The sequence below is a fragment of the Condylostylus longicornis genome, unplaced genomic scaffold (assembly GCF_029603195.1).
Source record: "Condylostylus longicornis isolate FDR11 unplaced genomic scaffold, ASM2960319v2 ptg000030l, whole genome shotgun sequence".
Lineage (NCBI taxonomy): Eukaryota > Metazoa > Arthropoda > Insecta > Diptera > Dolichopodidae > Condylostylus > Condylostylus longicornis.
Window position 1 is genome coordinate 1422446 of NW_026577999.1, and position 12634 is coordinate 1435079.

A 12634-nucleotide genomic window follows, 5' to 3' on the forward strand; every position below is an offset into this window, starting at 1 on the left:
TGTATATACAAAAAACAAAATAAATAAAAAGAATATAACGTCATTCCTCTCTCACTCTCTCTCTCTGTCTTTGTCTGTTATATTCGTGTTATATAATTCCCAATTTATTTTTCAATTATTGTGTATTTTAAATGTATTTATGCATTCACATGAAAACAAAAACCAATTTAATATTAAATAATAATTATATTGTATATATACGTACATACATTAATTACAATATATTATGTACGTTTATTTTTCACCTACATACAATTTTATTATTTTTCATTTTGATATTATTCTAATAATAATTACAAATCTACATTTTATATATGTATAAATTCAATGTATACTCGTACGTACATTTTTTGTATTGTTATATCGAATAATATTGTTTTTGATTTCACATTCTAAAAATATTTTCTATAATAAAGAAAAATAGTAAATAAATGGTTTTATTTTTAATTTTTTTTTTTTAAATTAAATTGAAATGTAATTTTTTTTCTCTCATATAACTTTTTTTTATTGTTTCGTCAATATGTATATTTTCTCTAACATAAAATACCTAACCAATAATTCTAATAAATGGTAATCATCAGAACAAGCACATGTTTTTATTATAGTTTGATATATAACGGGTAATTTTCATGTTGTTATTTATGACATTTCACATGTGATTCGTTGGACAGTATGTTGTCAACGTCAAATCAATTTAGTGTAAAAATAGAACCAAAGAGAAGAAGGAAGACAGCGAATGATTTCCCTTGTCAGTACTGTACTTTACAATAGCAGAACGGCAAAATCAGTTTTTCAGTATGGGTATTTTTGAAAATACAGTTCTTAAGGTTAAAACTGCAAAGCTTTAAAAGCCCTACATTGTACATGAGCATTATCAAAAACATGCTATTTCTTTATTAAATATAATGTGATACATAAATGGAAACAAATGATGTCAAAAAAAAATCGGCAAGGATAAAAAAACAGGATTTTACCGTCGTCCGGTAAATTCGCAGTGGTAATATCGCTTCATTCTGGATAATCCCATTTAGGTATATATATAGTATGTAATCGATACGAATTTGGAAATTTCGCCGCGAATAATCGCTCTTCTTCCATTTTTCATTCGTTATCGGTCATTTAAAATGTTGTTTTGGGCGAATTTGCAGTTGCTTTGTACTTTTCTTTGTACTGTAAGGTAATGTTGCAAAAAGTATATATGAGCAGCATCTGCGGGCTCAAATAAAACACAAATTTCAGACATTCAAACGACGACTGTTGTTGAGCAACAGTGTCAGAAAATTAATAAAAGTACTGTTATGTAATTTTAATTATTATAATTAATAATTATCGTTAATGTTACAAGTTATTAAAATTCTATATGTCAATAAATAGAAGATATACATATTTACAAAACTTTAAATTATCATCACATCATAATTTTTTAATTCAAAAATTTATTGGAAAAGGTATTTCATCACCTTCAATTATGCATTTTCATCATTTTAAACTTTAAAAAAAAAGAAGGCTGTATGATCTTCAAAACTTCTCAATATATTGTAAAAATTTTAGGCAATAAATGTAATTAACAAAATCCGAGGGTATGAGAATTTAAGTCTCGCATTTAACTTTTAGGAGTAGCTTAATATTAATCAAAATATTCTAAAAAAATTCAATTAATGAATTGAAAATATTAAAATTAATAAGGTAAACTGAACAAATTCAGTTCCCATATGATATTATTATATTATGTGCTCAATTACTTGCACATTAATTACTTATGCAGTTAAACAGAATTTGATTTGAACTCTAGACTATAGAGTAAAATTTGTGTTACATCTACATATGCAATTAAAATTAATCTACATGTGTTTTATATGAATTAAATGAAAAAATTTATTTCAATTTTAATATTGAAATTTTACAAAGATGTAAAACTATATTCGTGGATTAACTATATAATATAATGTTAAAAAAAGTGAAAAAAAGAAAAAAAACTAAAAATAAAATTAGTGCAATTTGTAGTTGATCTAGCATACCTTAAGGTATGTTCAATTCGTCCATACCTAAAATACCGATATGGTATATGCTCTTCCGAACTCTTGTTATATTGATACTCCAAGGATTTTGAAAAAAAGAAAATTTTCATTCTTCGTTGCTTACCCTACTGCACGTAACGTAAGTGGTTTAAGATTATAGCATGTAACGTAAGTGGTTCACACAAATCGGTTCATACAATTTGCACATTTTTTCGAAAAAAAAAAAAAATGATTACATATTTGATTAGTCGTGCCAATACACAGACATACAGACATGAGTAAACTTAATTAACTTTCGTTTTAGTATCACTTTATAAACGGTGCACAATTTTCGCAACACCTAACACAATTTACATACTTAAATTCCTATTTATATGTGACAAGGAATTTAAAAAACTTGATGCACATAGAAATGAATATTCAACTTAATATTGAGTTGAAAAAAAACCTTATATTCACCAGAGCTACCGGAATATTTTAGCGGTTGAACTAGTTTACTTTTTTTAGTATATGAAAAGGAAAAAGTAACTGCACGAACATAATTTTGTAATATAGAAAAAAAGAGCCATCATATGAAACAAAATTCTATTTAGTACGGAAAGCATTCATAAAAAGTCAACAAAAAAAAACATAAGAATATGCAAGCATAAAAAGCTCAATATAGTTGGGAATATCCTTTTCATATCACATATACAAATGAATTCTGAATTTAATGGGTTATTAAAATCTATTCAGTAAATTTCACGTTTGTAGATTTCATTTGAACAAAATTATATTTGAACTATACTTGAAATTAAAATAAAATATTTAAAAAATAAAATTTTTTTAATAGATTTTTATCATCCATTGAATAATTTAAATTTCTTCCGGGGTTTTGATTTAAAAATAAAAAAAAAAATTTAACAAATTATTTGTTATCAATTTTAAAAGTATGTATTGGCGCGGAAAATGTAAAAATTAAATATTAAGTAAATATTTTTAAATATTTTAAAATTTAATTTAAATAATTTTATTATTTACACCTAATCAAACGTAATTTATTTTAAAATGAATTTTAATTGAAAGTAAATTATAATAGAGATTTTCATAAACGCGCGCTGCATCACAATAACTGCGACACTACAAAAACATAACGTAATGAATACGCAACATAAGTGGTTTCCTAGTACATACTTATATCAAATGCATACAATTGACGTTATTCATGACTAATTCAATGTGACATGACGTACAAATCATAAATTCTTATATACGTTGCCAACGCAACTGATTATTATTTTAATATTCTTTTTCTTTGCATTTCTTTAAAAGTTGATGCACAAGTGATCTTATTTATCATTTTATATTTCAAAATTCTAAATTTTCCATTTTATTGAAATAATTTTAAAAATTTCAATTGCGAAAATTTTTTAATTGTAAATGATTGTCATTCAAATAAATTAAGTGATTAAAACGATCGTCAAATCTTTGACATACCAAAAAATGGCCATATTTTTAATTATTCTATATATAAAATCAAATAAAAATTTATATAGTTTAGCTGCGCTACTAATATACTAATTTCGCTCCATTGCGAAGATTTAGCAATGTATAAAATTTAATAACAAGAATACAGGGCAATTTTCACTCTTACTGACTTTAATTGTGCAGATATATCGCAATAATACAAATAATGTATATTTTATAAAAATTATTGATTTAATAATAAGAATTACAAGTTAATTAAATACGCAATTTTATTTCTCTGACAATAAATTTTTTTAATTGCAATTTAATTAAATTAATTATTTTTAATTATTAGTATATAATTATAATGTATATTAATTACATTAAGAATTTAATTTTCTTTTTGAAATTTAAATATTTTATATTATGTTATTACATAACGTAATTAATTATAAATAAATTGCACGTAAATTAATTATAAATATTTCAATTTAAAATAAATTCAATATACAAACATTACAGATTAACTATAAAAATTTAAAAATTATTAATTAATTATGTGTTGGGTAATAATATCAAGTTAATTAACTAAAATAATAATTATATTCAAAAGTTTTAATTACTTACTTATAACAAAAAATTTTAATTTGTAAAATTCAAATTTTAATATTTCATATTATTGCAAGAGATATTTAATAAAACGCGTTTCTGAAGAACAAATGAAGAATAATAATATATTTAAATATATATGTATATTTTGTTCTTTTTGTATACTTCGGCTTCATTTAGGGGCTGGCTGTTTTTGCTAAAACATAAAATGAAATCATAATTAAATTACTGATTTCCAGATCTACCAAAAAGCACTCATAATCCGGTTCTGGTTACATCCAATTACAATTCAATATAAATGATATTAATAAACAAAACCTTTCAATTATTTACCCGTAGATTCGAATCAATGTCCGTTAAACAGATTTACAATAAAATAATATTCGTCTAGCCTATTAACAAGTGACCATATTATTTAACATAATACTGTCACTTGTTAACTCTACTGTAATCAATATACCGTATAAGGACTACAAAGGCATTAAATGCAGTAAATTTTAAACAGCATAGAATTCGAATAATTAATTAAATTTTCAAAAGGTTTTTTTTTTTAAAAATTGAAAAAGAACATCCGCGGGAATTCATATTAACTAAACTTATACTAATTTAATATTAAAGAGCTGAATATATTAAAAATATATTAATTACTAAGGTCTCATATACACTTATAATACTTAAGTGTATATTTGAAAAAAATAAAAAAATATTGAAGATCCTTATAATAAATTTCACAAGTGTACTGTGGAGTTTTTTAATTTTCATTAAAAAATTGTGTCTCGTTCCGGTTTTTTTTTATTTTTGTTGAGTGTGGTATATTATTTTTTTTTTACAATACACATATAATTACAAACTAAATTTAAATATTAAAATTACGTGCCTATGTATGTGTACTAATAAAATAATCCTTTGAATTCTTTTAAAAACATATTTTCAAAAAAAAAATATGATAAAAATTTGAGTTTCACAGTGCTTTACAAAAATTTTGACAAATTTCGGCAAAATTACAAAAAATTAAATTTAATACCAGTTTCAATATGTAATTTTTTATGAAAAGTATGCAAGTTAACAAAATCGAACTGATTAGTGTCGAAAAATATTCACATTAATTAAATTATTTACGTTATAGAATAACAGATGACTCCAATTAAAATCATTTGTGCCACTATCTCGTGTACTTCAGTTAATGTTATTGTACGTTGGATTAATGTCACCAGTTCGAAAACTTGTATACTGACAGTCTAAATAAAAATATCATGAAATTTAATCTGGTCCAGCTCCCTTTAATCAAAATAATTTCGTTTTCTAAAGATGCGAGAGTTTGCAAGTAAAGTTATTCCTGAAAACTGTTCCCAAAAGTTTTTTTCGAAATTTAGATTTGTAGATTTTAAGGGAACTGAGTGGGGCAAGAGTGAACCGAATGGTACCAATCTACCAATCTAGTTGAAATCTATGACTCCTCGAGCCAATATTTCTTGCCTTTAAATTCACTTCTATGAGACTTGGCCTGGAAGTCTAATGATCGGTTCTTTTTGTATTTTAACAGTTAACTTTCAAACACATTGTCTAGTATTTTAATAAAGCACTGCAATTAAACTAAATAAAAATTATAAAATATGCTCATTTTTATCATTTGCAATTCAAAAAAAAATTTTTTTTTCCTTTTTGTTTTTCTTGTCCTTTTGAATTATTTTTTTTTTTTTGTTTTTCTCTTTTTAAAATATTTAACACTAAAACTCTTTATTAAAATTCTTTATATTTTATTATCATTCACTTTTATTCACTCTCATATTTTTTTTTACATAAATAATGTTATGGATAACTAACTCCTTTACTTCTTTCAAAACAAAAACAAAAGAGTAAGAAAGAAAAAGTGTTCCATATTTTTTAATTTCTATACTTACTTACCAAACTTACCATAACTTCAGTATATACCTTACTCACTTCTTCTAGTTATTTTAAGAACCAAAAAAAAACAAATTCTTTATCTAGAAGGAAAAGAATTTTATAATAGAGAAACTTTTCTCTTTTTTTTTTTTTGTGTTAACATACATAACTATTTTTGATATTTTCATTATAGGGTATTATACCATCAAGTAGCAACTTAAGAAGACAAAGTACAGTCATAGGTAAAGAAAGTTCACCTGAATTAGAATTGGAAGAATCTGAAGATAATGAAGATGATACAGAAGAAGAGAAAGAAGCACGTAAAGTTAGACGATTGGAACGTGAAATTGTATTCTTAAGAACAAAACTAACAAAATTATTAGACAAGGAGATGGCAGCTAAAAAAGAAAAAGCAAATATTAAAGAAGCAATGAAAAAGAATCAAACTTTGTTAAAGTAAGTCAAGAAAAAAATCCAAAAAAAAAAGAAAAAATTGTAGTTTACAATGAAAAGGTAAAATTTATATAACTTGACTTCAAAGCTAACTGAAGTGCACGACAAAAGCAACGACGAGGACACGACAACGACGGCAACGATGACAACTTGAAAAAGTGATTTACCCTTTTTCCTTTTTTTTTCTTTTAATTTATTATTCACATTTAATGAGTATAATAGCATGCTCTGGCTGTTATGAACACTCTTTATTTATGCATACATATATGCAAATATTCATTCCACTAGTACGTACTTGTATTATTACTAAACATATATATATATATAAGTAATACCCACTTATATAATCAAGTATTTACATTTACATAAACGCACATATATGTATGTATGCAGGGTGATTAAGTAAAAGTATAAATTAAAGGTTTGAAAAACTGAACAAAATTTTGTAAATAAAAAATTTTAAAAATTTCCAAAAATTTCATGCGAAAGAGTGGGGTTAAAGAAAACTAAAAAATTTGGAAGTTCGAATGCTTGTGTTTCCGAAAGTACATAAAACCAAAAAAAAAATATAAGTTTACTTTAAGCCCTTTACTGGACTTTTCGGAATTTTTTTGTTTAAACCTTCTACGTTTTTCCGGACGGAAGTTATAAGCGAAAAGAACTTGAGCAAGTGGAAATTTCGCGAAAAACTGTTGAGATTTTGCACCTAGTTTCAAACTTTGAGGCACTGAACCACCCTGTACATTTAATACGCTAAATTCACTTTTGGTGAACATTTAATTTTTTTTTTTTTTTTTGAAAGGATTTAAATTTAAGTTTGTCCTACACAGTATATTTTATGTTTTGCAAAATATTAACTAACATGGCATTAAATATACATATACATGTATACATTTATAAAGCACATAACGGTGAGAATTCCAAAAGTGGTTCATTCAAATTACTTATTCTAGTCTGATAAATAAAATTTTTTTCCCTATTTACTTATTTATTTTACTGAGTGTTTAGTGTTTACTTAAATTTTTAATAAATATTCCGGCTAAAATATAAATATTCATTGCAATTAAATAAAATATAATTTTAATCTTTTTTAATTTATGACCTTAGAAATTTAATTTTATGAATAAATGAATATAATAATAATAATTCTGAGTACCGATATCGTTCAAAAATTTAAGCACACTCTATAAATTTTTTCTCTCCCAAGGGAGATAAAAACTAATAACTACTACAATATTTGGTTTCTTATTAAGATGCCATTTTTTTTAAGCCATCAAATTTGAAATCATATTTAAAACCATTGATTTATATTTATTAATGGTTCTAATATATTCGATCCTTTAGCATGCCTTATAAATCTGTAATTAGAAATTTGAACCTAATATAAATTACTAAAATTAGCACTAATTTCTATTAAAATTAGAAAATTCTCTAAGACCAATATATTTTATTTTAAATAATAAGAAACTAAATTCAGAGTTACGAATTCAATTGTGAACAATCTTGAATTAGAGGCAACCTATCTATAGTTAACACTCTGTAAATAATACACCATGGAATAGAGAACATTTACTAGACTATTATAAGTATACGATTAAGCACAATTTTAGTACATATAACCTTATAAATGTACGAATATAAATGCAAAATACAGATATTTTCAAATTTCATACTGACTTTAGTATTCAGATACACACACTTGTACATAGTATGCAAATTTATTACCTTAAAGAAATGCAACTAAGATTATGTTGAAAAGGATTAAATGAATTTAACTAGATATTTTCTTCGCCTCATAATAATAATAAATGTATGACAAGTAAATTATGAGGTAGGTTTTTTCTTATCATCAAATAAGTATTAAGATTGTAAAATGTGCACTTACTAAAGTGGTATACGAAAAGATATTTGCATATAAATTAAAATATTTTACCCCGTTTAACAAGAAAGAAAAGAATTAATATCGATTATTATAAATTCCCATCCGGAATTTTCTTTCATAATAGATTAAATTCCATTTTTTGCTTTATTATTTGTAAGAGTTCCTATTAACGCTGACATTAAATATTAAGGACTTGTTAATAAATTTTATTAATAAATTCACTATTTTCCAATGACACACAGCCTGGAAACCACGAGTATCCATATACACATACTGTATAAGTTAGGATTAGACCTAAAACTTTTTATTTATAGGCAAAAAATTTAATTGAAATTTTGCATTCAAAAATATTTTAATGTTGTAATTTAAATTAATATAAAAAATACTAACATAATTTATAAAATTATTAAAAATACAATTTAATGTTTTTTAATTAATTTTAGACAAGAAACAAAGAAATTGAAAAAATTGGAAAAAGAAGTTGCAAAAATGGCTGCAACAATGACATTAGACGAAGATGACGAAGAGAATGGACTCGATGAAAAAGATGAAGCCGAAGAAGACGAAAAAGAAGAAACGGTAAATTATTAAACTCGCATTAATATTCATAGCATTTCTCATAGATTAAAATTTCTATTTTCTAATATATTAAAATAGGAATCTGAAGAATCAGAATCTGAATCAGAAGAAGAAACTGAATCTGAAAGTGAAGAATCTGAACCAGAGGTAAAAATTTGGATTTCTTTTTATTTTATGAAATTTGTAAACTATATTTTATCTTTGTTTTTGTCTAGGATGCATCAAACGAAAAGAAAAAATCTAATTTGGAACCAAGAGTTAAAAAGCATGAAGGACGTTTAACTGCATTGAAAAAGACTAATTTCTTATTGCAAACAAATGTTGATAGATTACAAGATGAAATTAATATAACTAGAGAGAAAGCAGCTGATTTACAACAGGAATTGGATGCAGTTTTAGCTGGATTTTAAAGAAACACAAGAAAACAATTAATTAATCTATTATATAAAATTATTACTATTGTTATTGCAATTTTTTTGTTCAAATATGTAGGGTTTTTTTTGTTTTTTTTTTATAAAAATCGATTTTTAAAAATATATAAAAGTTATAGAGAATTTTTCTTTCAAAAAAATATCATTAAATTTACCAATTCCAATTCAAATATTTATCAATATTTCTTTTACAAATTCACACACATAAATATATTGAATACGATTCATAAAATTATTTATTTCAAAAGGTTAAGGTCACTGACTATAATAACAATATACTTATATAGCATTAAACATACATAAGTATGTATGTTACAAGAGATTATTATTGTTGAACACGATAAGTAATCGATATTCGTGTCGTATTAAAATTATAAAATATAATATAAATAATAGCTTCCAAGTCAACAATATTTGAAAATTTAAAAATGCTTTTATGGTAATTCATGCATGTTAAATAAAATTTTTAACAATTTAAGTTTTAAAAATGTATAAGTACATGGGTATATGCGGTTTTTCCAACTAAAAGTTATAGAATTTGCTTTTATGTTGTCGGCCACATTATGCTCTGCTCATTATATTATTATATATTAATATTAAGTAGGTATTTGACTTATTGCAATTTGATAGCTTAAAAGAAAAACAAAATTTATTGTTATATACTATTGATTAGCTATTGATTTAAAGTAAAAAATATACCTAATCACCTGCCAACAGAACGTCAGGTCATCTACGTCATACTCACGCCATTGAGGCATAGGGCTAAACTAAAACACATTGCATATGTATCATATATTGAGCAGACTCATACCATTCAGGCAAAGAACTAAGCTATAACACAATAAATTATTTATATTTTAATGTTATCTAACAAAAACAGTAGGAATTGTTACGTAGTTTAAAATATGTTTTTTTGTTACAAATTTTAGCAAGATTTTTAATGCACATGCATGGTATACACATACATACATACATAAGTAACTATATAAGTAACTAATAACAAAAACCAGCTGCAATATTTTAAATACTGAATTAAAATATGTCACACACTACATACAACATATTTATTTGCAATACAAGTTACCAAGGGAACTCTCGCGTTATTTTTAGGATGTCCTTAAAAAAAATATGTTACAATTACAAAATAGAGGACATGCGGTAATAAATTTTATATTAGATATCTACATTACATGCAGATATGTATAGTATGTACAGCTAAAATTATAAATTTATAGACTATATGAAAAGTATAAATAATATATTATCATAATAAAAAAAAAATAAATTACCTAAAAGTAATTCGGAATAAATTCCTTAGTAAATAATTAGTTATTATTAGATTTTGATGAAGAAATCCTAATTACACATTAAAAAATTTATAACACTTTACACAAAAATATTTATTACATACTTATTATATATGAAAATCAACACTTATTAAAACTAATAAATATTATTTATTACACAATATTTTATTTTTTCTTAATTAACAGCTTACTTTTTCTTTAATTTTTTTAACAAAACTTTTAAATTCACACTCAAAATCGATTTGATTTTTTTTTTTACATTTCAAATCAAATAAAAACAAACAATTTCTTGTGTTTTGGTCACATCACATTTGACATTTGAGATGCTAACGTAATTTTGTTTTTCTTCTTTTCATAATTTTCTTAATTTCTTATTTCATTTTCATTTGTTTTTTTATTTAGAAAATAGCGCTGTACATAGTGTAGATTTTAGGAACTAAAAATGAAAATTGTTTCAGAAACGAAACTTTATAATTCTCATTCACAATAATCATAAAACAAAAATATTTTTTCACACAATGAATAATTCACAATTCTTTTTTGAAATTTTATTTAAAAGAATGAAGCATTGTAATTTTGTGTTCGAATTATATTCGAATTAATCGCGCCCATAATTGCGCTTCATTCATACCAATCCTATTTATATACATGTTTACTTGTATTTTATCGGAATATTTTCGCTTTGCCTAAGAAAATCGCTCTTTTTATTTTGTCACCTTTACTTCAAAATATAATTTTTGGAAAAAATTAATTGATAAATTGTTCGCTTGCTTAAGCATAAATTAACAAGTTATAACTATTATTTATGGTAATGACAGTACTATGCGAATTTAAAACTTGAACAATAATGGTTAATACAATTAGTTAACTAATCAAGGGTAAGTACGCATACATATGTGTATTTAATTTTGTTTAGAACTTATAACTTTAAAAATTTAATTAAATTTCTATAAAGTTCGAAAAATTATAAAATTTACAAGCTCACATAATTTTTATGCATGAGACGTCGTCGGGGACGAATTTATAATTTGTCAATTAATAAAATACTCTTCTATAATATGCTTAGCTTCTTAGATATATTTTTCAAGTTCCTTTAAGCTAATGAAAAATATAATTGTAACGTGTAGAGAAAAAAGGTAAAAAAAAACCAAATTTGATTATTTTCAAAATGAAATTTACATGATCTTTCTTTGTTGGTTCAAAATAAATAAAAATTGGTTCAATGCATGCATTAGTTATAATATAAGTAGTTAGAGTTGTATCTAAAAACGTTACAGTAGACTTCAATAAACAATAACTAAAATTCACAAGATGAGTTCAATGTGGTTAAATAGGAGTATGTTTTTGACATTATTTGCATTCCCTTTTCATGTTCAAACTGTATTGGAAGTATTTTTTCCACCTACTGGAGATCATCTACACATTTCTCCGAAGTAATTTAGCTAAACCCAGTTTTGGTTGCTCAAAACGTACTAGTGGATCTGAAATATCACATAATAAATGTCAATTCTTTACATAAAAATTTAATTACGTATTCGTTACATTGACACTTTACAGTACCTTTTCTCTAATATATCAAAAAATACATAAACATGAACTTCTTTTTTAATTTACTTTTTTGAAAGTGCTGTTATGTCAATCTGAAACAAAACGAAATCGAAACACTGGAATATAAAATTTTTTACAATGCATTGGAAACTTAAGTAAAATTCAATCATATTCATTTACTTTTCAGTCGTCTAGTAAAAGTTGTGAAGAATTGTTAAAAGAATTGAAATCGTGAAAATATTGAAAGATATTTTTTTTTTGAAATTTTTTCTTGTATGTATAACAAAAAAGAATTTTATGTAAAATATTTTAAATTTGTTAAAAATTTAAAAGTAAGTGCTTTTCTTTTAAAAGTTAATAAAGAGTGAAAGAAAGAATTAATAAAATTTAAATGAAAAATAACAATTTTGAAATTGGTCTTGAGAAAATGTAGACATTTCTAAGGTTTTTTTCTTAAAATTTTTGCTTTTTTGTGTT

General features: G+C 24.0%; 1 protein-coding gene across 7 annotated transcripts in view; it reads left to right on the forward strand.

Moving 5' to 3' along the window:
• The window catches only part of LOC129607919 (probable WRKY transcription factor protein 1), a 139523-nt gene extending 129237 nt beyond the window's left edge, over positions 1-10286 (forward strand). For all 7 annotated transcript variants that reach the window (XM_055519173.1, XM_055519179.1, XM_055519176.1 and 4 more), the window contains 4 exons: positions 6151-6413; positions 8736-8871; positions 8950-9018; positions 9087-10286. In XM_055519173.1, the coding sequence (XP_055375148.1) occupies positions 6151-6413; positions 8736-8871; positions 8950-9018; positions 9087-9281 (663 nt within the window). In that variant the 3' untranslated portion in view covers positions 9282-10286. The remainder of the gene's footprint in view (positions 1-6150; positions 6414-8735; positions 8872-8949; positions 9019-9086) is intronic.
• Positions 10287-12634: the final 2348 nt, after the last annotated feature.